Source organism: Diaphorina citri, unplaced genomic scaffold (assembly GCF_000475195.1).
Source record: "Diaphorina citri unplaced genomic scaffold, Diaci psyllid genome assembly version 1.1 scaffold515, whole genome shotgun sequence".
Lineage (NCBI taxonomy): Eukaryota > Metazoa > Arthropoda > Insecta > Hemiptera > Psyllidae > Diaphorina > Diaphorina citri.
Genome location: NW_007377949.1, coordinates 89,583 through 114,016, shown reverse-complemented (window position 1 = coordinate 114,016; position 24,434 = coordinate 89,583). Strand labels below are relative to the sequence as shown.

General features: G+C 38.7%; 2 protein-coding genes and 1 long non-coding RNA gene across 3 annotated transcripts in view; all 3 read left to right on the top strand.

The window, feature by feature from the left end:
* The first annotated feature begins 1,962 nt into the window (after positions 1-1,962).
* LOC103509629 (CCR4-NOT transcription complex subunit 10-B) lies at positions 1,963-4,298 on the top strand. The gene is made up of 4 exons (XM_026823925.1): positions 1,963-2,011; positions 2,218-2,369; positions 2,935-3,137; positions 4,172-4,298. The coding sequence occupies exons 2-4, from the start codon at positions 2,258-2,260 to the stop codon at positions 4,295-4,297; spliced, it is 441 nt and encodes a 146-aa protein (XP_026679726.1). The 5' UTR covers positions 1,963-2,011; positions 2,218-2,257; the 3' UTR covers position 4,298.
* Positions 4,299-4,490: 192 nt separating this feature from the next.
* LOC103509627 overlaps positions 4,491-24,434 on the top strand; it is a 35,088-nt gene continuing 15,144 nt past the window's right edge. The window contains exons 1-26 of the mRNA XM_026823914.1: positions 4,491-4,519; positions 4,680-4,940; positions 5,644-5,944; positions 7,932-8,150; positions 9,394-9,598; positions 10,025-10,185; positions 10,583-10,714; positions 10,988-11,321; positions 11,633-11,842; positions 11,953-12,516; positions 12,727-12,842; positions 12,989-13,297; positions 15,624-15,735; positions 17,586-17,669; positions 17,876-17,946; positions 18,322-18,648; positions 19,217-19,774; positions 19,989-20,060; positions 20,743-20,865; positions 21,045-21,140; positions 21,201-21,253; positions 21,697-21,972; positions 22,307-22,460; positions 22,948-23,211; positions 23,542-23,746; positions 24,269-24,414. Of these exons, the coding sequence (XP_026679715.1) occupies positions 4,491-4,519; positions 4,680-4,940; positions 5,644-5,944; positions 7,932-8,150; positions 9,394-9,598; positions 10,025-10,185; positions 10,583-10,714; positions 10,988-11,321; positions 11,633-11,842; positions 11,953-12,516; positions 12,727-12,842; positions 12,989-13,297; positions 15,624-15,735; positions 17,586-17,669; positions 17,876-17,946; positions 18,322-18,648; positions 19,217-19,774; positions 19,989-20,060; positions 20,743-20,865; positions 21,045-21,140; positions 21,201-21,253; positions 21,697-21,972; positions 22,307-22,460; positions 22,948-23,211; positions 23,542-23,746; positions 24,269-24,414 (5,382 nt within the window). The remainder of the gene's footprint in view (positions 4,520-4,679; positions 4,941-5,643; positions 5,945-7,931; positions 8,151-9,393; positions 9,599-10,024; positions 10,186-10,582; positions 10,715-10,987; positions 11,322-11,632; positions 11,843-11,952; positions 12,517-12,726; positions 12,843-12,988; positions 13,298-15,623; positions 15,736-17,585; positions 17,670-17,875; positions 17,947-18,321; positions 18,649-19,216; positions 19,775-19,988; positions 20,061-20,742; positions 20,866-21,044; positions 21,141-21,200; positions 21,254-21,696; positions 21,973-22,306; positions 22,461-22,947; positions 23,212-23,541; positions 23,747-24,268; positions 24,415-24,434) is intronic.
* Positions 19,973-20,840, top strand: LOC113467640. The gene is made up of 2 exons (XR_003391641.1): positions 19,973-20,060; positions 20,743-20,840. It is a non-coding gene; the product is annotated as an uncharacterized LOC113467640 (long non-coding RNA).

The window sequence follows — 24,434 nt, the reverse complement described above, 5'->3', positions numbered from 1 at the left end:
TATTGTTCATTGTTTTGAAATCACCTCCTTACTTTGCATAATTGAAAGACCGCAAGAAGGTGAACGTTGAAACAATACGTTTCTTCAAATTAAAATCAACTCCTCAACTCGACTTTATCTTAACCCTATTCAAATACCAAACGTACTTAAGGGTGATACGAGGGGACGGGTGAAGAAAATTCAAGTTTTATACACTTTTATATAGAAAGTATCACACCCTCTTTTTCATTTCTTTCTTTCTCTTTTTCCGAATTCCTTTTTATTATTAACTTTTAAGTTTTGTTGTGTTTCTCCTCTTTCACAAAAATTTCATAATCATTTATTGCAAGTCGTGACTTGAATATAATATGGCGAGCTTTTCTTGATACATTATCGCCTTCGGAGAATTTAATATGCAACAAAATACATTTTCCGTTTAATAAACTGTCGACTTTTCGAGTAATAATATGGTAATCGTTTTGACTTATGATTTATGATGATAATGACAGTTTAGTGGTTACGGTTTTTTGATTTATGGGACCCTAAATAAAAAAAATAATGAAGTCACAACAAGTAGTCTAGACAAATTTCGTTCCCCTGATTCAGGACTCCCCCAAAACTAAAACAAAATAGTGGACCTGGCGGTTCAAAAGAAATGGTAATTCCAAACCATCTACTAGTAGGTATACCAGTAGAAAGCTACTGTAGGTATATGGGTTATGGGACCCTAAATAAAAAAAATAATGAAGTCACAACAAGTAGTCTAGACAAATTTCGTTCCCCTGATTCAGGACTCCCCCAAAACCAAAACAAAATAGTGGACCTGGCGGTTCAAAAGAAATGGTAATTCCAAACCATCTACTAGTATACCACTAGAAAGCTATTGTAAGTATATGGGTCCATCGAGCCCATATCTTAATCTATAGCAGTGTGTCCATTACATGTCTCAAAAGTCAGTCCTTCCATTTCATCTCACAAAGCTCAAATCTTTCTCCAGAACTCCGAGGGAACAAGAAGTACACAAGAGTTTTTTCTTGCTTTTTCTCTTTTCCATGCTGAGAGAGGAGCATGGATACAATGAATCTTGTTTGTGGTTTAGATACACAGATTCAATAACAACAATTTCCCGTGCTACCCAATAGAACAAACTGGATTATGTAATGAAAATAGCATCTGTGCTTGACTGTTTGTGTTTTAGAGAAATCTACGGACATTTTTTTTTTTTTTTTTTTTTCAGTAACCATACTGCCATTGTGAAATGAATAATTCTCGACTCACCTATACCTCCTTACCTACCTCTGACAGCTCCTGCTGAACAAAATATACCTACTTAAAAAGCTGATGTTCTGCCGGGCCAAATAGTTAGGGTAGGTATGTAAGTACCTCCTACCTGTCTGTCTCTTGTTCTCTCTTAGGACAATTTGTTTCAATACCTACCTAAATACGTAGGTAGTGATCAGTTTTCTATAATCTGAGCGCACGGCAATGCGCCAGGCCAAGTTTCATTAAGTATACCTACTTACACAAATATGTAGGTATAGATATACATAGATACCTATTAATATCCAGATTCCTATTGGTAGAAAGTAGGTAAGAAAGGAAAAGGTTACTGTTTTCAGCCGAGTTCACCACAACACTGAAAGACTCAAATTCAAAAGAGGCCTTTGTCCCGTGTCAGAGGAGAGAGTAAACATTTCAATATACCCTTGTCGAGCAAAACTTCCCTATTCTTCTCGAGTAAACTCCACCCCTCAAATTTAAACAGTTATTTTAAAGTGAAATGTTATTGGACAAGGGGGTGGTGCCTTCGCTCAGGGTTTTCATTTTAATTTCTTGCTTGAGAAACTGGTGGACTTAGGATCTTTTTTAGACTTGCTCTGAAATTGTCCAACTATCGAACACTTTCATCTCAGTCTCAAAAGGACTTAGGATTGAGTAAATGAGATTAAATTGATAAAACAATGAATAGAGCTTAACCTATCAGCACTCTCTCCCAGATACCCCTGCATAATGATTTCTCTTTGTATTTCAAGTGAGTATTATTCTAATCTTGTAATTATTCAGCCCCTAAATTATTCATGTTTGAGTGAAAGTTGACAAATTTTCATGTCCCTTTGCCTATGCAGTCTACCTACATTATTAAAGTGTTATCTTTTTTTCCTCCCTAGGGTATTTTTTATTTTGTGAGACTTTCAATCATTCAACTACCTAACCACATTCATATTGGTATGTTTACAGAGAAAAAGGTGAGTCTCCCATTGTGTGCTTCTATAACAACATGGGCTGCATTCATCATTACATGGCCAAGCCAAACCTCTCTAGTTTCTTCTTCAACAAAGCTGTGCAAGAAAACATGGACCTGTATAAGAAGTACCCCATCCCTGACCCAAGTAAGTACTTTGTTAAGTAGATAGCATTGAGAATTTGAAAATGATTGATGAAAATCTTTGAAAAAATTGTTTGATTTATGGTCAGATGAGAGCAGTCAGTTTTGTTTCCAATAATTAAAATAGGCAACCAGAGGACGGAAGATTTAAGTTGAAAACATGGACCTGTATAAGAAGTACCCCATCCCTGACCCAAGTAAGTACTTTGTTAAGTAGATAGCATTGAGAATTTGAAAATGATGAATGAAAATCTTTGAAAAAGTTGTTTGATTTATGGTCAGATGAGAGCAGTCAGTTTTGTTTCCAATAATTAAAATAGGCAACCAGAGGACAGAAGATTTAAGTTTTTTTAATTAGTCATTGGTCAATTGACTTCAATGTGAAAATCAAAAATACGAATTAGTTCTGATGAATCATTGATCCTCGTAATTTTACTGTGGGAATTGCAACTTCTCTTGGTGTCCGTGTCTCCTTAGCAATAATTCCTTTGCTTAGTTCAGTTATGTACCTACTTAAATGTTCTTTAGAAAGTAAAAATCTAACCAAATCCCAATTTGTCATTTTTCAGATGAGCCCCTTTCAGGACGGTCTCTTTACATGCTCGCCAACAACAAGGGTGCTCAGCTCATGTACAACCTGGGTATTAGTCTGCTACATGGGGGCAAACCGGTGCCGGCGTTCGAATATCTGACCCAAGCTGTGCAGGTGTACCATGACAACCCACGCCTCTGGTTGAGACTGGCTGAGTGCTGCATTATGGCACACAAGTCGGTAAGTACCTATAGTGACTCTTTGGTTCTTTAAAGTTTTTGGCTGTCAATAAAATTTGATTATTATTATTATTTTTTTTTAAGTTTCATAGAGGGAACTGTAATGTCAGTAATTTTGTTTTTTTTTTTTTTTTTTTTTTAGTTTCATAGAGGAAACTGTAACTGCCAAGGTCTTATTATTGTCCCGAAATATAAGAGAGAAGAAAGACAGGATAGGAGAAAGCCAGCCGATCCGAGAACGAACTAAGATCCATATGAATCCGTATATCCGGATGAAATATAAAGGATAAAATCCGCCCCGGGCGGGAATTGAACCCGCGGTCTAGCGCTTACAAGGTAGACGCGCTACGAACCAAGCTAACTAGGCTGGCAAATTTAGCTTTTAACGAAGAAAGAAGAAAAACCCTCCCGTGTATACAGTTTATAGTACTGTGGTCCTAGTCCTAGCAATAACAACACTTACATAAACAACGACGTACGAACCAAGCTAACTAGGCTGGCAAATTTAGCTTTTAACGAAGAAAGAAGAAAAACCCTCCCGTGTATACAGTTTATAGTACTGTGATCCTAGTCCTAGCAATAACAACACTTAAACAACGACAAGTGTGCATAAGACATGACCAGTGCTTTCATCCATTTTTCTTTGAGCACATTCCCCTTACTTGAATAAATCCTAATACTTTGATTTTTTCTTACGTTATACGAACTAAGATCCATATGAATCCGTATATCCGGATGAAATATAAAGGATAAAATCCGGCCCGGGCGGGAATCGAACCCGCGTCTAGCGCGTACAAGGTAGACGCGCTACGAACCAAGCTAACTAGGCTGGCAAATTTAGCTTTTAATGAAGAAAGAAGAAAAACCCTCCCGTGTATACAGTTTATAGTACTGTGGTCCTAGTCCTAGCAATAACAACACTTAAACAACGACAAGTGTGCATAAGACATGACCAGTGCTTTCATCCATTTTCCTTTGGGCACATTCCCCTTACTTGAATAAATCCTAATACTTTGATTTTTTCTTACGTTACAGGGGAATGCAATGGACTTAAACATCAACGAGAGAAAGAAGGACATTATCCTGAACACAATCGGTTCGGGAGCACACAGGAAGCTTATCCTTAATCAGGATATATTCAACAATATGAAATATAGGTAAGTGATTATGTTCAATTTTACAAGTAAAATGGGAAAGCAAATAAGTAAAAAAAAAAACTGTTGGTTGACCTACCAATTTTTTAATCGAAAGTACAAAGTTTAGAATGGAGGAGTTGCAATTGTTTTTTTTTTTTTTTTTTTTCAAAGAGGTTTGACTGAGGAAGCTGTGACTGCTAAGGTGTCATCGTTCCGACATGAGTGAAGGAACACAGGATAGGAAAAAGCCAGTCGTTCCGAGAACGAACATTATTTCATCGGGATAAAATCCGCTCCGGGCGGTAATCGAACCCGCGGCCTAGCGCTTACAAGGCAGACGCGCTACCAACCAAGCTAACTAGACTGGCTTTAGAAAGAATTAATCAATTGTCTCGTTTCATTTTCAGCTGCGAGGCCGAGTCCTACGCCATCCCCATAGCCTCCCTCGAGTTCGCCTCGCTGTGTCTTCGCAACGGTCTACTCCTGTGTTCTTCCCCCTCAGCCTCGCCTGACCTGGCTTCCCCCTTAGACTCGAGAGCCCTGGGTGACCTGCGCTGTTGTATGTTAGCCGCGGCTGCCTACACTTCGCTTAGCCTCGGTGACCCCAATGTCGCCCTGAGTCACGCGAGTCTCCTACTCAACCAGCCTCAGCTTGCACCTCTGCATAGGTAAGTACCGAAGAAGAACAAAAAATATGCCCACAAATTGAATATTCGATTTGAAACTTCTTTAGAATATAAAAATACAAATGGTGTATGTTAAAAAAAAAAAAAAAAAAAAAAATCTTTAGCTCTGACGGTTAGGTGGTAGTGAGTGCCTTGGACATTTAGCCTTTGAGAGATCTAATAGAGGGAACTGTAAGTGCTAAGGTTCAACCAGCCTCAGCCTGCACCTCTGCATAGGTAAGCACCTGAGTATAAAGGTGTGTTGAACATAGTTGATCGATGTCGACTGAACCGTCCACACTGCCTCGACAACATAGATATATCTCGTTGGTCGACTATGTTTCGACACACCTTTGGGAAGTAGTAAGTAAGTGGCTTGGGCATGAGACTTGCCTAGTGGTTAATGCAGCATCTATAGATCTACATTATAGTTAGACGATGACGAAAAATAGGTAAGATCAGAAAGGATTTTGGTGGAATTAAACAAAAGAATTTCAGGCCATATGGAATAGAGTGGAGGATGATTTTTTTTAAAAAAAAAAAAAAAAAAAAACATTATTTATGAATCTCATAATGTACTGCAGGGAAGAGTTTTTTTTAAGTTTGATACTTAGAGTTTAACTATAAAACGGAAGTCCTTTCGTCCCGAATTCGGTGTAATGGACTTAGTAAACAAAATATTGACTGTGTGGCTGTTTTCTTACAGGTTCCTGGGTCACCTCTACTCAGCCGAGGCTCTGGTTCTGCTGAACAAGACAAGCGAGGCCATAGACCACCTGTCTGCCTCGCATCTGTCCGACAACTTCCCCGGCGAGGGTTCTCTCCATCTGAGGAAATGGTTGCCCACTTCGCTTCCCAGTGCCAAGTCCGTGCTTCAGTATAATCTCGCCACAGCATTGACCCTACGGGGAGAACTGGACAAGGCTGCCGACGGACACAAGTTACTTACTGAACATTCGTCCAATCCAAGAACTCTTCGTTTCCTGAAGGCCGTTCCACAGTATATGGTAAGTATAGTCCTCAGTATTTCTTGGAATCATGACTGGGATTGACTGCTGTTAAAACCAACCTCAGTGGTGTACCTAGCCAGGAAAAAGGGTGTCCCAAATTTCCTAGGTGTAAAGAGGCTGCCGACATCTTGAAACAGGTAAGCTTTCATTTTGAAACAGGTGGGCTTATAACTTGAAACAGGTGATAAAGGACCCAATGTCTCAGGGTCGATAGCCCGCGACACTTTCAAGTCGAGGTCGCTGTGACATAGGGCTTAAATAACCGATTGCCCTTCTTTCATCTTTTTTTTTTTCTCAAATCTCTTTTCTTTATCATTAACTCACTCCGTTCGGTCACTTACCATAATTTCTGTCTACCATCAGGTTTGGCTGTCCAAGGGCACATCCTCCGAAGTTCCCGTGCAAGTCATTAGTCTGGCGCTCTACATTGAACTGGCGCTAGGACATTCGGACGTGGCGCACAATATTGTCATGCAGAACTGCGCTAATATTCGGACCTAAGTGACATAACCCCTCTGGACGTAGTAAGATAACCACATCAGTTAGAAGACAGACTTGTCCATGGTTAGAAGACAGAACTGTCCATGCCAGGTAGCGAAAATATCCGTGAAGGTAAGCTAATGAATAGGAAAATTCAAACACGGACTAGATTTTTTTTTCTCATAGGTTATTCGGTGTGAAAAGAAAGATGAATGAAAACATATCTCAGTCAAGAGTATGGAGGATTTTTTCAGTTTGAAATTCCACTGAAAATGCCACAAAGATGACCATAGGATCTGGGACTGACAAGGACATAAAGTCACTGGAGAAAGAGCACAAACCTGTAAGTCAACTTAGGAGGCTCACTGTGTTTTATTCCATCTTTTGTCTACATATGTTCTTCTTGATTTGCATATAGGTACCTAATTATTTTATGGAAAGTTGTAAACCTATATTTGATAGCAAGAAATCAAGTATTTTTCAAAGTTCATTTTTTTATTTTTCATGTTTGCCTAGTACTTATGTTTGTTCAATGTCCAGATTAGTAAGAATAAGAAGTCAATCCCCGACTATCTTTGTTCGCGTTTAGCGTTCATTTGGTAAACCCTTCGTGATATTTAAGATTCCTTCGGTAAAAATCGATTAGAAAATTCAATTTCTTGTATTTGTGAGATTTTTTTTTCTCATAGGTTATTCGGTGTGAAAAGAAAGATGAATGAAAACATATCTGAGTCAAGAGTATGGAGGATTTTTTCAGTGTGAATGAACAAAGGCGTTAGAGGAGAATAGGTAATGAAGCGTGGCAAATAGAAAATTCAGTAAGGTTTTATTCGCAAAGGAGTATTTTAGAACAATGTCCAGATTAGTAAGAATAAGAAGTCAATCCCCGACTATCTTTGTTCGCGTTTAGCGTTCATTTGGTAAACCCTTCGTGATATTCTCCTATTCCTTCGGTAAAAATCGATTAGAAAATTCAATTTCTTGTATTTGTTCCTCTTGAATCGATAGCTCTCGAAATTCACTGGTAACTTAACGTCTTTCCATCAGTATGAAACCTATTTAATATAATCATTGTTTCTAGGCCCATTTTCCTGATAAGTCCCCAGATTTGAATGACTTCTAGATTTAAAAAATTTTTGGTGTAAAGTCTGTAAAGCAAGGGTTTCTCTTTACACTCTAGGTCTTCGCTCTCCAGTTTTCATAATAATGCTGTTCTTCCATTGAACATGGGGGCAATGAAATGATGATCATTTTGCAGAGTACATATTGAGTTTCAAAGGAATAACCCCATTCTCCATACAAAGAACAATACCTATGTATATTGTATAAATATTGATTTTCAAATCCCCAGGCAAAAATCAACAAAGTCCACGAGATCGTTACAAAAGGAGACTTGAAAGAGCTGCAGAACCTATTGAAACCGACCGGCAAAGATGACAATACAAAACTTCACAAAGAACAATACCTATGTATATTGTATAAATATTGATTTTCAAATCCCCAGGCAAAAATCAACAAAGTCCACGAGATCGTTACAAAGGGAGACTTGAAAGAGCTGCAGAACCTATTGAAACCGACCGGCAAAGTTGACAATACAAAACTTTTGACCAGCAAAGATGTGTGCGGAGAAGGTCTGTTGCACAAGGCTGTCTGTCGTGGGTACTTTGAACTCATCCAATGGCTTCTTAATACTTGTCCTGGAATTGTACACGTTAAAGATAAGGTAAAGCCCGAATCAATAAACAACACTTGAAATTCAGAGCCAATATTCAGGGGAGCCATTCAAAAAATATTCAGGGGTTCCAAGACTTTTCGAACGCTCTGTATATGTAGCTTTAAAAATTAGGTGGTAGAGGTCGTTTTTTCCTTGTCAATTTGGAGCAGTCAAAATACTATTATTTGCTCCTCTCGGTCATTAATATCTACAATTTCGCTTATTTCATTTCAGAAATAAATAATTATACTGAAGGCACTTTGCTATAAATATTTTAAATTCCAATGTTTTCCTTATCCCTTAATTGGACTAGAAGTGTTGAGTATATTACGTACCTATTTTTCTTAAACAATTATTCGATGCAACTCATACCTCCTCTGTGGTTACCTAATTATTGTTATTTGCTTTCTGTCCGACCCGGTCCCTGTATTATTTGTTTAATTCCATCCCCAGTTGTGTAATTATCCGACGAGAAACTTTTTTGTCCTCATTGAGCACAATGCTTCTCGAAAAATGTTTTTAAATGTTTGATAGTAAGATCTGCAACTCTACATTATGTACATTAGGAGGAAGGTAAAAATATATTTTACATAACTGCCATCACTTTGATGGTTGCCCATGACACAGAATAAAGAAAAGACAATACTATACTAAAAAAGACAATAATATTAAGACAATACTTTGAAAAGACAATAATATTAAGTGCTCATTACTTCTTATTCCGTGACATATTTAGTCCTTTTTCACATACTTCTCCTAAAACCATGACTTTTCCTCGCGACGACAAAGACATGTCGTCGTTGTTTGAAGAAAACTCGGACACCTCAATCTCTTGAGGAAGCATCAGTCCCAGGAAAACGAAGAAGAAAAAAAGTTTGGAAACTATAATTAAAAGCTTGCAAGTTTCATGATTGATCGAAAAAATTATCGAAGAACATGATATGACCTTTGAAAAGAACCGCTGAAAAAGTATGTCAAATTTGTAAAAAAAAGCTTACTGAGCTGGGTTTTGTCAATAGATCGACTTGTGAACTCAAATTTTATGTGAGTACGTATAGGAATACGCACCCTCCGAAAAACTAGGCTCCAAAATCAACGCAAATTCACAAATTCCAAGACAGACTTCTTTTTTCATCTCGAATCGACTGCGCCAAGTCAAACGCCAAGAGATTTTTATTCGATCCCACTGTAGGTGCACTGATCTACCAAGGTAAAAAGGTTACTCCAAAAAAGAGGCTTCGTTTTGTTTCAGTTTGATCGCACTGCTCTTCACTATGCGCCCTTGTGCCCTGATCCGGACCTAGCCTGGACTACCCTCATCCAAGCCGGAGTCAATCCAAAGTGTAAGGATAAATTCGGGAAGATGGCCAAATTCTACATGGACAATCCCAGTATGATCAAACTGTCCCGGAGTCCTTGGGAGAAAGACCCGGGTCGATACACTTCCGCCAATCAAGGTGAATTTGGTTGTACCTGTACCTATATCCTTTGTTGCTAGTTGGGACTGCACTTTTTTCAATGGGGATGATATAACAAATCTGTGATAAGTTGCTCCAAATGTGTTAATTAATTGTAAAATCAGTAATATTAATTCTTCATACTTGTTTTTTTTTTTTTTTTTTTTTTTTTAATTAATTTTAAAAAAAGTAATATTAATTTTTCTTATTTTTTTTTTTTTTTTTTTTTTTTTTTTTTAATACATAGGTTTGATAGAGCGAACTGTAACTGCTAGGGTCTTATGGTCTTATCATCTCAAAATCGAGATAAGGAAGACAGAATAGGAGAAAGACTTTTATAGGATGGGAATTTGGCCTCTTTTCATTTTTATGTTTCACTAAGATGTTACTTTCACACTTTTGTCAACAACCCCGTTCGGTTTTCAGCTTTTACAATCAAACCTTCCAACATTCGCATTTGGATCCACGATCAGGATTTAAATCGACTTCTGCGTGTGATCTGGGAAGGTCATGGTAGCAAACTGTTGAGCGAAACGAGCCGTCAACCTACGGTTAAAAGATTCCTGGAATCAATTCCATTTATTTTGGTGAGTTTTTCATTCAAAGCGCTCGAGATTCAATAAAGTTCCACCTCAGTAGGAGATTTGTTTATAATTCAGTTCTTTAATTACATATTGACTATTTTCGTACTCTTATTGTTTCCGGATAACGACGTACACCTACTAACTTATTGACTTTTAAAACAGACTGTTTTATTTTTTATTTATTTATTTTTTTTTTTTTTTAGTTAAGCGAGGTCTATTGTTCCAAACTTTTGTTATTTTACCATGTTATTAAACCCATAAAATAAACGAGACCTTTTTCAGACTGCTGGGGTAAAGGGACTTTTTAGTCTCTTTCAAGCAGGATAAACAAGGTATATTCTATTCTACTGACTAAAATTCTGATAGAAACAAATCACTACTGATATTTTCTTTATTTTAGGGAACAGTGCGCGATATTCACCAAAGCGTCATTCAGAACAATCTTCCTCAGTTGATGAAAGTAAGCGCGGAACCTGTACCCGTGGAAGCCTTATCCAGCAAAGACATGAATGGACTAACTCCTCTACACAAAGTAAGCAGAGTGAAAACAAGGCTCTACGAAATATTTTCTAGACAATTATAAATATACTTTATTAGCACATTTCCATATACATATTTAATTGTGAGTATTAGGACGTAAAAGAAAGATTTTGAGAAAGCGTTGAGATGAGAAACGTTGAGACCTTACATTCAATTTTGCACGATTTTTGAGCGTATTTTTCCAAAATGTCCTGACCTAACAACCGAATTCTTTATCGGTATTTATTAGAGTAACTAACGTGTTCTATTCATCTGGTTTTTGCAGGGTTCAGGTCTAGGATTTAAGGACATAGTGGACTATTTGCTAACCAAAGTTGACAACGTGAATCAGGCTGACAGTTTTGGACGTACACCTCTCCATTATGCCGCTTTGAAATCCGAAAACACTGACGTGTACAAGTTGCTCAAGTCTAAAGGTGCTATTGAGAATACCAACAATCGCGATGGTGAAATGAAAGATGATATAGATCTGAGCGAATTTGATAACGTGAGCTTTTCCAAGTTGATAAAGAATAGAACTAACAGTACCAATCATTTGAGAGAGAGAAATGGAACTTCTGAAAAAGTTGTTCATACAGATGAAGATGTCAATAAACCAGGTGAGCTTAATATTGACAGAGGAAAAAGTTTCCAATAAAAATTTAAGTTCTAAAGTTTGTAGTGACGAGTACCAAGTTCCTTAAGCAATTCAAATTGAGCAGGTCGGGGTGCTTATCAAAACATCAATATTGTTCGTCAAAAGTATGTGTCGTGTTTTATTCCTCAATTTGATGGCATTACTTGAAAACTTTCGTCTTACAGGTTCTGCAGGAGAGCGTAATAAACATGGAAGAGGATATTTAGAAGACAAGTATGTGTCGTGTTTTATTCCTCAATTTGATGGCATTACTTGAAAACTTTCGTCTTACAGGTTCTGCAGGAGAGCGTAATAAACATCGAAGAGGATATTTAGAAGACGATGATGATGCTATTTTGAGGAACACTTACAATTTGAACCTCATAGATAACAGAGATGTGGACCACATTTTACCTGATGAGCCTGGAAATGATAAGAACGAAAATGTCGCTGATGCGATTGACAAAGACAAAGCTGATGGAGAAGATACCAAACTAAATGATGGTAGGTATCATTGATAATCATACTCACACAATACTTTAGTATGATACATCTTTAGAATAAGTATTCTAATACAAAATTTATTAATTTTACCTTTTCATTGTGTCTTTCAGGATTTGAAAACAACCATATTGACCATAAACAACATAACTCCACCATATCTCCTTCAGCTCATGGAAACTATACAGGAAATCCAACTTCAGTACTTGACAAAAACGGAACAAGCAATCAAGAAGTTGGTAATGATGAACACCTTTCAGATGATAATGAAGATGATATCACGGGTCGCAATAAAAGGGACACTAAGAAAGATGATGAAAATGAAGATTCAGGTGAACCTCAACCTCCTCATTCCGGTAATCAAAATCCTCGTCCGTGGGAAAATTCCAGAAAAGAAGATCCTGATTTGTGGGAAAATTCAAGAAATCCAGATTCACATCCTCTTCAAAATTCTTCCGCTACCAATCAACATTCTCATCCGTGGGAAAATTTTACGAATCAACAGCCTCATTTGTTGGAAAGTCCTCGGAATCAAATTTATAATCAAGAGGAAGGACTAAATCCTGATGATGTTAAAACTGGGGAAGCTTTTGATAATGGTGTGAGATATGAGATGGATAGAAATGAGCTTGATGATTATAACAAGGAACGACGTATTGATGAATTGATTGAAGAAGGTAAGTGTGAGTCGGACATAAACTTTTATCCGGGTTAAGAAAAATCTCCGGTTGTATCATGCAACTAGTTGTTGAGGTTTAATATTTGAATAAGATTCTAGTATTTGATTCAATTTGAGTACACTCCACTAGACTGTATTGATCTCCTTTACACAATATCTTCTAATAGGAGACTCCTATTGTATTAACATGACCTGTCTGTATTCACAGGTGACCTGGAAAAGCTGGCCGATCTCATTTTGGAAGGAGATGGCGACTTATTGAGAGGAAAACATAGCCAACATCCAGAAGTCCAACGATTCCTAACCAATGTCCCGTCTTACATGGTAAGTTTTTGGAGAAGTGTGACTGTTCACGGTTGGAATAAATATTATTTGTTTGCTTGACATTTGCGAAACGACCTTTTCACTTGGTGAGATTACAGGCGAAATTTCATTCTCGAGTACAGGCGAAATTTCATTTTCAATTACAGGCGAAAATCAAGAAAATCCACTTGGCGTGTCAGAAGGGCGATCTGCGCGAGGTCCTTCATAATTTGGACCGTCGGAAATTTGCCGTGGGTCGGGAAAACTGGTCCGGGCTTCGCATGACTCCCCTACACACGTCTGTCTTGTATCGGAATTCCGCCATCGTACGCTATCTAGCGGGCAGATTTCCCGAGAGTCTCCATGCGAGGGATATCCACGGTAGAACCCCGCTCCATTACGCTGGCACCTTGCCGGATAAGACGTTCTATAATCTGCTCCTCACGCTGGGAGCTTATCAGACTTTGTTGGACAATGTGAGTTGTTTTTATTATTATTATGTGTTTCCCCGCCGCGCCGTTTTTATTTCGTAGCAGTGAAACAACTGCTACATTAGGTCTGTGTCGTAGCATGCCCATCTCGTAGTATGCCGTAGTTTGTTATTTCGTAGCAGTGAAACAACTGCTACATTAGGTCTGTGTCGTAGCATGCCCATCTCGTAGTATGCCGTAGTTTGTTATTCCTGCCCATGATTAATGACGGGCCTATGGCTAGGGGACGTTATGTTTGGCTGGCTAGGGGACGTTAAACAGAGAGAAGACTAGCATGGCTGTGGGACTATAAACAGGGAGGAGAACAGCTAACCCTAACCAGCCTAGCTAGCTGGCAGTTCCTCAAAGGGTTCTCTCTGCTTTTAAAGACCAAGCACAAGTCCTCACGATGGTTGACTGCGGTTCAGGACGAGCCAGCTAATTTAACATGGCTAGAGCTAGAGACCATCACCCTGGTGTATAGCAGATACAAAAAGACATGATTTCTTTATTCGGCGAAAGCTAAAGCCGCTACAATAACAACAACAACGGGCCTATGTCACATGACTTCGTTGTTCCTCTGCACTCTGCATGCATGTTATAAACACAATTATTGGTATCAGTGTGTAACTAATAATGCACCTTATGCACTTCTTCTATACAATTATATGCACACACTTTATAAAATTGAGTTTATGACTGTCATATTGGACTCCTCACACAGGAATTTCGTCAGAAAAGACCCCCATTTCAATGTAATGTCATACACAACAGGATTTACTTTTACAAAGTCTTATGCCCTTTTGTATGGTTTGGTTTTGCCACTTTTCATTTAGTTAAGATTTTGCCAATTTCATGTATGTTCACTTCCCATTCAGAATTGCAGATGTCGCTAGTTTTGTCTGCATAAAATCTCGTACCTCCCCTCTATCGATCTTAGGACCATCTGTTGAGTCACGATGTCCAAGGACAAACGAGCTATTACCGTAAATTAATACCTGAATGGGTAGCACATACTACCCATTCAGGTCACTGTAATTTAGGACCGGCCTTTTCCCAGTAGATTTAGTAATAAACTTTACACTTGGGGAAAAAAGTTTTACATACGGTTGTCATGGTAACAGTTTTTCCTTTGAATATTTTGATGAATTATGTAGTAACTTCTTTTACCCTGTATGTAGAGCGGTCATCAATGATAGATATATATTATCATCTTGAAATCTGCACAGTTCTTCCTCGAAAATTACAAACAAATTTTCCTTCTCCCTCCTCTTACACGAAATATCTTGGACTTTTTCGAAAATATTATTCAACAATTCAAGTGAACTCCATATGACATATACACACAAAGAAATGGATTTTGAACAAGGGTTTGTTTAATATCTATGGCCTTCTGTACTACTCGTATCAACGTATCATCTAATGTTCGATATTGTAGATTTAGAGCAATATTAAAATTGTAATTCTTTAAAGTATTGAACGGATAAACATTTAGAAATCCTCGCATCCTGTTCTAGCATGCGCCCGTCTTGAGAACAATAGAATCTCTGATTCAAATGTGGAATGAAGCTCATCTTTATTTGCTTTGCACCCTTTACTTCTTCAAGGAAAAGAGAAAGCAAATTGGAGGAAATAGCCCCTATCAATATGTCTTCTGGAAAATTTTATTCATTGGTAAAGCAATAGGTATCAATGTGGCCTTGTCTTTGTTTTAGTCTGACCTATCTTGTGACACTAGAACTTTCTTATATTCTTCGTAACCATTTGGATTAACTTGAACATCTTTTCCCATAAATCATGAATAAAGGGTACGTTAATAATTTAAATTTATAAAATAGCGAAGTTAAGTAAGTTTTTATTATATTTTATATTTTTTAAGCAATAGGAGATCCCGTAAATCATTAGCAGGAAAAAAGTTAGTAGTTTTTTTTTTTTTTTAGGTCAAAGTTAAGTTTCAACCTATGCCTTTTACCATGTAAAAGTTTATCCTATCTGTCTATTATGTAAGTTCAGTGTGGCTATTCTATGTATGTAGGTGTATTCAGTTTTACCTGCCTGAAGTATTTTTCGTGATAGCTTATGCGAAATTAATTGGAGATGGAAATTTTACTTTGGATTTTTTTTTGTTAGACGTTTTAAAACCATCATGTAGACACCTAAGTTCTACTCTGATCCTTTTCTGGTAGAGGATACAAAGCCGTGAAAGGTAGTCCTAAATAGATATCAAGTAAGTTGGTAAGTACTTTGTTTGAACTGTCAGCTTTTGAGACTGTAGTCCCATTATATCGAATGTATTGTGTATCTATTAGTTGGTTTGTTTGTGTGTTCGCAGAAAGGCTTGGCTCCAAGCGATTACATTGAAAGTAAGGTGACCTGTTACTCTTCCCTCGTAGCCCTGTACGAAAATAATCCCGAAATATACGAAATGGAGAAGAACAGATCAGGTAGGTCAAGAGTCTTAAGAGAAGACGATCAGGAAATTTTTTGGTGAAAGTCGATTCACATGGAGATTCTTAGATTCCCTAACATTGTTCGTTGGAAGAGGTTCTTACTTTGGCCAGCGGGCATCGGTTTCGTCGACAACGGAATCAGTTCCGTACGGATTACTGAAGATAAGCACTGTTTTGCGTGGTTTTTATCTGGACGGTCGACTTTGAAACATCACGTGCCCTTGGCTATTTTGAGATTTACTCAGTCTTCTGAGGACAATTTATTGAGGAGTGGGTTTACATTCCAGCGAAACGGTTCTTCACCGAAACTTTTACCGTTCCACTGTTCAAAACTGGAAAAAAACTTTTGTCAAAATACTGTTGACATAGGCCAAGTAAACCTCGCCAAATATTATGTACCTACAGAAAATTCAGCAAACATATAGAGTTGGTATATCACTATATCACACATAGGATCGCCAAATACAAGGTGAGTGACCTTTACAAATTGTAATGTCTTCTGACACGATCGTTCATTACGAATTCACGCGGCCGTGTGTATTTAAGAAAGTTGATGAAAATTTCAGCAAAACTCGACCGATAGATTTACATAAAGAGAAAAGTGTGTGATACCTACATACATATGTAAGTGATGGCTATTTTAGTTCACATAATATAGTATTATAAGCTTTTCACTACTTTTTTGTACGCTTGATGTATGTACATAGATAATAAAATTATTTAAAAAAAAAAAAATCTTTCTACACAAACCAAATCCCAAATAAAGCAAAACTCGACCGATAGATTTACATAAAGAGAAAAGTGTGTGATACCTACATACATATGTAAGTGATGGCTATTTTAGTTCACATATAGTATTAAAAGCTTTTCACTACTTTTTTGTACGCTTGATGTATGTAGATAATAAAATCATTAAAAAAAAAAAAAAAATCTTTCTACACAAACCAAATCCCAAATAGTTGAACGCATGTATGTTGTTTGTTTCGTGTTGTGCAATCTGTAAATCAAGTTGAATTGATATTTGCACGTCTGATTGTCAATCTTTATAGGCAATACGTCAGCTAATGAAAAAAATGTATCAGAAAATAATGCCTCTGATGGTCGTGTTGTGCAATCTGTAAATCAAGTTGAATTGATATTTGCACGTCTGATTGTCAATCTTTATAGGCAATACGTCAGCTAATGAAAATGTATCAGAAAATAATGCCTCTGATGAGAAAACCGAAAGATACAACGAACTTTATTACGAACAAAAGTCAACTGTTGATCTTTTTGAACAAAACGGACTTCCTACCAACAATCGAAAGTAAGGTGACCTGTTACTCTTCCCTCGTAGCCCTGTACGAAAATAATCCCGAAATATACGAAATGGAGAAGAACAGATCAGGTAATTAAAGAGAAGATGATCACGAACTAATTTTAACGAAAATCACTTCACTTGGAGATTCTTAGATTTCCAAACATTGTTCTTTGGAAGAAGTTATTACTTTGGGCAGTTTCGTCGATAACGGAATTAGTTGCGGATGGATTACTGAAGATAAGCAACGCTTTGCGTTCTTTTTTCTGGGCGGTTGAAATTAGAACATCACGTGCTACTGGCTGTTTAATGGTACACTCAATCTTCTGAGGACAACTGAGGAGCGGATTTACATTACAGCGAAATGGTTTCAATGTGGAAAAAAAAACTGTTGTCAAAATACCGTTGACATGGGCCAACCAAACCACAGCAAATATTATGTACCTACAGAAAAATCAGCAAACATATAGAGTTGGTATATCACACATAGGATCTCCCTTGTTCCCTATAACTAATTGATTAGATTCAGTTTTGTTGTTCTTTTCAGAACTGGAAGCATCACGTGACCTTGTTTCTGCCTCCCAAACCTCAGCCCTGTTCATTTCAGAAGAAGGCCGCTACCTAGCATCAGGTAAAATAAGTGTCTTTCATATTGTAGTATTATAGTAATAAATTATCCTTGAAGCCCGTTCTCATCTGTTGTTTGGGAAAAAAAATCGTGTCGTTTGTAGTGAAAACACTCTCATTTAAATTACATTACCTTCAGGACATTCGGAAAAAATGGGATGAAACTCACGACAAGTAAGAACGGGCCTTTAGTCGTTCAATTTACCGAAGAGATGGTAGCCAATCAGAAGCCTCCATCCGCTGACTACAAGGTGGTCAAGGCTCAGCTACAAGAACAGAAGGTAAAATGTTATTTATGATTTTCTACTTTCCTTATTTTTGTGTTGTCTTGTTTTTAGCTATGCTTTTTACCAAAAGTTAAGCTGTAAATGGCTCTGAATAAATGGATATTTTGTCTATCAAATAGCTACATATGTCACATACTAGATTTGTCATGAAAAAGTATAAATTGCACTCGAGGGAAAAGGAAGAAGAAGTACTTTTCGAAGGGAGATAGGACCAGCAAAGGAACGGATGTAATGATTTTTCGAGAAATACACATTTTCTTCCATCCATTTTCTCATATTTTAATACATTTTGGTGGGTGATTTGGCTCTTAAATAAGGCCTTTGAATAATTTCCTCCTTGCCTAACTCGTGCCTCTCTCTCCATTTCAGTTCTTGAAGAAAATGCTGGCGGACCGTCAACACTCGATGTCCTCGCTGTTCCAAATGGGCAACGAGGTAGCCGCCAACGCTGACCCCGCTGAACGTAAAGCGATCGAACGTCAGCTCAACGAACTCATGAACCGGTTTGACAATCTCAACGAAGGAGCCTCACAGCGTATGGATGCTCTGGAACAGGCTATGGCAGTGGCCAAACAGTTCCAGGATAAACTGACGGGAATCCTGGACTGGCTGGATAAGAGCGAGAAGAAGATCAAGGACATGGAGTTGATTCCGACGGATGAGGAGAAGATTCAGCAGAGAATCCGCGAACATGACGTGAGTATTGTGATAGTGCTTTTTTCTTTCGTCATTTGACTCAATGTTTCTTTTGTCAGCTCCCATGTTGTAATGGTCACTGCACTCGCCTTGCACGCGGGAGACCCAGATTTGATTCCCGGCTGGGTCAAAAAAAATTATCATGCAAATGATTGATTCTGTGACTGGCTGTTGCGGGGCCCAATCAGCCTCGTGAGGAAAATGGGTAGCTATGTATAATAATGCGCATAGCGACCGGTGCCAGCATGGTAGGGAAACAGTGGGTGTTAGGATTATTGAGATATGTGGAAAATCCTAGAATACCACAGTGAGCACCAAAGTTGTGATATAATAAGACAAATAAACGGCATTTATTTATTATTTTATTTATAATATAATAATGCGCATAGCGACCGGTGCCAGCATGGTAGGGAAACAGTGGGTGTTAGGATTATTGAGATATGTGGAAAATCCTAGAATACTGCAGTGAGCACCAAAGTTGTGATATAATAAGACAAAGAAACGGCATTTATTTATTATTTTATTCATAAACCAAAGTCTAAATTTAATGACCATGATTCTCTTGCAGGCTCTTCACAAGGAAATCCTGCGTAAGAAGCCAGACTTCACCGAGTTGACCGACATCGCCAGCTCTCTCATGGGTCTGGTTGGTGAAGATGAAGCTGCCGGTGTTGCTGACAAACTCCAGGACACTGCAGATCGCTATGGTGCCCTGGTGGAGGCTTCTGATAATCTGGGACAATATGCATTCCTTTATAATCAATTAATCTTATCACCTCGTTTTTCCTCCGTTACAGACATCAAGAAGAAACTCGAGCGTCTCAACGGCCTGTGGAACGAAGTCCAGAAGGCCACCAACGATCGCGGCCGTAGCCTAGAAGAGGCCCTGGCTCTAGCCGAGAAGTTCTGGAGCGAACTGCAATCCGTGATGGCCACACTACGTGACCTTCAGGACAATCTGAACAGCCAGGAACCTCCAGCCGTTGAGCCTAAGGCCATTCAACAACAACAGTACGCGCTGAAGGAAATCAAGGCCGAGATTGACCAGACGAAGCCGGAAGTAGAACAGTGTCGCGCCAGTGGACAGAAGCTGATGAAGATCTGTGGAGAACCGGATAAACCAGAGGTAATTATAACTGGTTAATCGTTATTAGAACCCGGATAATAATGTGTCCAAAACGACAACCTCCGTGGCCGAGTGGGTATCACACTAGACTTGCACGTAGGAGGTTCCGGATCCAATTCCCGGCGGGGTCAATCTTTTTTCTGCTCTATGCTTGGAGTTTAGGTTGCACTCAGCCTCGTGAGACAATTGGCGGCATTTACCAGTGTAAAAGAAGCCGGAAGTAGAACAGTGTCGCGCCAGTGGACAGAAGCTGATGAAGATCTGTGGAGAACCGGATAAACCAGAGGTAATTATAACTATGATGCCTGGTTAATCGTTATTAGAACCCGGATAATAATGTGTCCAAAACGACAACCTCCGTGGCCGAGTGGGTATCACACTAGGCTTGCATGTCGGAGGTTCCGGATCCAATTCCCGGCGGGGTCAATGTTTTTTCTGCTCTATGCTTGGAGTTCAGGTTGCACTCAGCCTTGTGAGACAATTGGTGGCATTTACCAGTATAAAGAGATTGATAACAAATGAGAATTAATAGTTAAGGATACACTTAGTAATGCTGTGGCACTACCGGGGTAAAGTATGGGAATTGATTTCAAAGGAGGCACTTGTAATGCTGTAATATCCACAAAGAGTTGCGAAAAGGTTCTGCTTTACCAAAAATAATTATTGTAATTTTTTTAATAACATCACAAGAGGACACTGACAAAAGGGCAATGTCCCTATTTATTGACACTATGTAATGGAGTATTTCATGAATTTCTCTCTGACTATGGGAATTGATTTCAAAGGAGGCACTTGTAATGCTGTAATATCCACAAAGAGTTGCGAAAAGGTTCTGCTTTACCAAAAATAATTAATGTAATTTTTTTAATAACATCACAAGAGGACACTGACAAAAGGGCAGTGTCCCTATTTATTGACACTATGTAATGGAGTATTTCATGAATTTCTCTCTAACAATATCTTTACAGGTGAAGAAACACATTGAAGATCTGGACTCAGCTTGGGACAATGTCACCGCCCTGTTTGCTAAACGGGAAGAGAATCTGATTCACGCCATGGAGAAAGCTATGGAATTCCATGAAACTCTCCAGGTACGTAAAGAACTTTGTAATTTTTGAAAGTTTTCAGTGTACCTACTGTACCTACTCAGCAGAAAAGAACGAAAATATTTTTTTTTTATTATTTTAATTTGAAATCTCTTTTGTTACCTAGTAGAATAGATATACATAACAACTATTTACTAGTACTTTGGTGAACTGTTAAGAGAAAGGGTGAACAGGGAACGATCACCGCCCTGTTTGCTAAACGGGAAGAGAATCTGATTCACGCCATGGAGAAAGCTATGGAATTCCATGAAACTCTCCAGGTACGTAAGGAACTTTGTAATTTTTGAAAGTTTTCAGTGTACCAATATTTTTTTTTATAGCAAAATAGAGATGATTGCAAAAAGGCTGACTGCAATGCCGACGCCGTACAAACGTGAAAAGACGAAGAAAAAGTTCAGTGATCTGTAGAGCTCACTCAGTCCTCGAAGTACATGAAGTAGATACTAGATATAGACTTCAGATTTGGATTTTTCACAACTTTTTACGTAGGAATCGACCTTTTATTCATAATTTTTACCCAACTGCAACTGCTCCATTGAGCAAAGCCCGTCAAGGTCCTTGTTTGGTGAAGTAAAGGAATAAATCAATATTAGTGGTGGTATGTCCGTACTACGGTATTCCTGTAGTCAGTTTTCTTGATAAAGCCTACAAAGTAGGCGAAACTCGAGTCTGATAAGAGTAAAAAATTAAGTATCCAAAAAATATAACGGTAAGCAATAATGTCAATAAAAATCAAGCTGACAGTCAAAAGAAAACATAAAGCTCCGAGGCAAAGTAAACGCCATATCCACTTAACTCATCCTCTTATTCCTCCAGGTTTGTCAACTCACTCCCAGAGGATGATCAGGAAGCCCGCACTCAACTAGCAGAGCATGAGAAATTCCTTCGGGAACTGGCGGAGAAGGAAATCGAGAAGGACGCCACCATTGGTCTAGCTCAGAGAATCCTGGTCAAATCTCATCCAGATGGAGCCACGGTTATCAAACACTGGATCACAATCATTCAGTCCAGATGGGAAGAAGTGTCTTCCTGGGCCAAACAACGGGAGGAGAGACTCAGGAATCATCTGCGCTCACTGCAAGATTTGGACAGGTATTTAGTTATTTTAATATCTTCATTTTATTTTTATTTATTTTTTGTATATCCTATTTGAGGAAAAGCCTTTCAACTGCTATCTGACCTTATTTCTGCCTTGCTTTTCTTGCTAGAATGTTGACCTGGGAACACCTTTGAATATCTGAAAATAAATTAGTTGAACTGGTTTGTTTCAATTGTAATATAATCTGTCACAATCACTTTCCCAAAAAATGATAATTTTGGCACAAATGGGTTAAGAGGATGCGTTCTTGCAGGGGTTTCTAGATATGTTTTTAATAGTCCAATGAACTTCTACTTATTCTAACCCAAATATTCACTCTCCCCGCAGTCTTCTGGAAGAGCTCCTCGAATGGCTTGCCAAATGTGAATCTCACCTGCTCAACCTCGAGGCCGAACCTCTGCCGGATGACATCCCCACCGTGGAGAGACTCATTGAAGAACACAAGGAGTTCATGGAGGCCACCTCCAAACGACAGCACGAGGTGGATTCCGTGTGACATCACATTTGGATTTTTCACAACTTTTTACGTAGGAATCGACCTTTTATTAAAAATATTTTCCCAATTGCAACTCCTCCATTGTTATCGGTTCGAAATCGAAGAGTGAAGATGGACAGGATAGGGAAAAACCAGCCTCACCGAGAAGGCGGGACTCCCATCAACATTTAGTCCCCCTACAGCCTAGTTAGCTTGGTTGGCAGCGCGTCTACCTTGTAAGCGTTAGGCGGATTTTATCCTGAACGGATAATGTTCGTTTTCGGAACGACTGGCTTTCTCCTATCCTGTCTTCCTTCTCTCTTCGATTTCGGGACGAGAAGACCTTAGCAGTTACAGTTCCCTTCATAACACACACACACACACACACACACACACACACACACAAACACACACACACACACATTTAGTCCTATTGGAGACTTGTTTTCCAACTTGTCCACTAGCTCAACATTTTTTCTGAATTTTTTTACAGGCAGAACAACTCAGAGGCAGTCCAGACAGCGGCGGTGAAAATCCACAAAACGGCGTACCAAATGGATCCAATGATGCTCAACATCCACTAACCAATGGAGTGAATGGAGAAGAAAACCATTTACCCACTCCTCAAGGCACACCACAGGTCAAGAATGGACCAACGAGTGAAGATGGGTTTGGGGGTGTGGAAAGTTCGAGGAGCAGTGAGCATATGGATAGCGATGATGAGGCGGGCAAAGCTTCGTTCAAACACGTGAATCGAGTGAGTAATAAATCAATTACAAATCCTATTTTTATTATTTTTTTACCCACAAAACTTACCGTACATGTTAATGGCTGCTGAAACCCTCTAAGAAATCCTGAATCATTTGTGGTGAAGTAGAGAGCCCCCTCACAACTTTTGTGGGTATCACAGCTTCCTTTAACATCATTTCCCACAAGAGGCTTCAAGCACAAAGTCGAAAAAAAATCGGCCCCGACGGGAATCGAACCCGGGATCTCCGGCTAGCAAGTCTCGTGTGACTCCCATTCGACCACGGATGTTTGCTTAAAATATTTTAATATAATATCCATGTATTTCTATTTCCTTTAGGATGATCATGGTCAAAGTCCTATCCATTTCGCCGCCTCCAGGGCTCAAGGCAGGAACGCCCTGTCACAACTTCTGGAAGAACTGGACGCTAATATTGCATTCCGGGATGAACTCTATAGAACCCCACGGGACTTGGCGGAAGAAAATGGTCTGCGAGCCAACGTGGTGGCTATTGATAAGCATGTGTTTCAAATGGGAGCAAGGGGTGAGTATTGTCCCATTTTTATTATTATTATTTATTTTTAAGGAACGATGTTATAACTCGACCATTTTGTGATTAATAGTTTGTCATTTCTGTTCACCTATTTGTATGAAAGCCGTGTAATATGTGTAGGTATGCAATGTGCACTACACAATTGGTGGAGGTTGTAGAACTTGTAAAGAACAACCTAGGTACTCACCTAGCTTGGTGGTTATCTTTTACTATGGAGTCTATTATTATACTTACGTTGTCCATCCAAACCAACCAACCTAGATTCCACATCCTTATAGACATAGACCAATCCAATGAAGGTGGCAGCATTCTTTGGTTTGGACACAGAGTGATGTATCACATCCCGGTATTATCATCCTAGAATCCCGGGGTTGAAACTTCATTCCGGAATTGTAATCCCTATGCATGGTCGTCGACGTTAGCTTCAACAAAATTATATTTAAGCTTCTACTCGTATGACTATGGCTATTTTATTCAACAAGTCAGTCGAATTTTGTGCTATTTCGATTTCAGGTGAAACTGAGAAGCTCCTGGACCTGCTTCTAGAGGGATACGATCATCTTCTGGACTTGGAAATAGACGAGGACATAGTGCAAGAAGTCATCAAGCGGGGACATTCCATGACTTTGTCTCTGCTCCAGTCCATACCTACATTTGAAGTGAGAACCTAATTTTGCTG

What these genes read in the sequence shown, in the direction of transcription:
- LOC103509629 (XM_026823925.1), top strand. Translation starts at nt 2,258, where the DNA reads ATGGGCTGCATTCATCATTACATGGCCAAGCCAAACCTCTCTAGTTTC. An exon ending in GTACCCCATCCCTGACCCAA is followed by an intron (nt 2,370 to 2,934) that starts GTAAGTACTTTG and finishes GTCATTTTTCAG; the next exon opens with ATGAGCCCCTTTCAGGACGG. An exon ending in GCATTATGGCACACAAGTCG is followed by an intron (nt 3,138 to 4,171) that starts GTAAGTACCTAT and finishes CTTACGTTACAG; the next exon opens with GGGAATGCAATGGACTTAAA.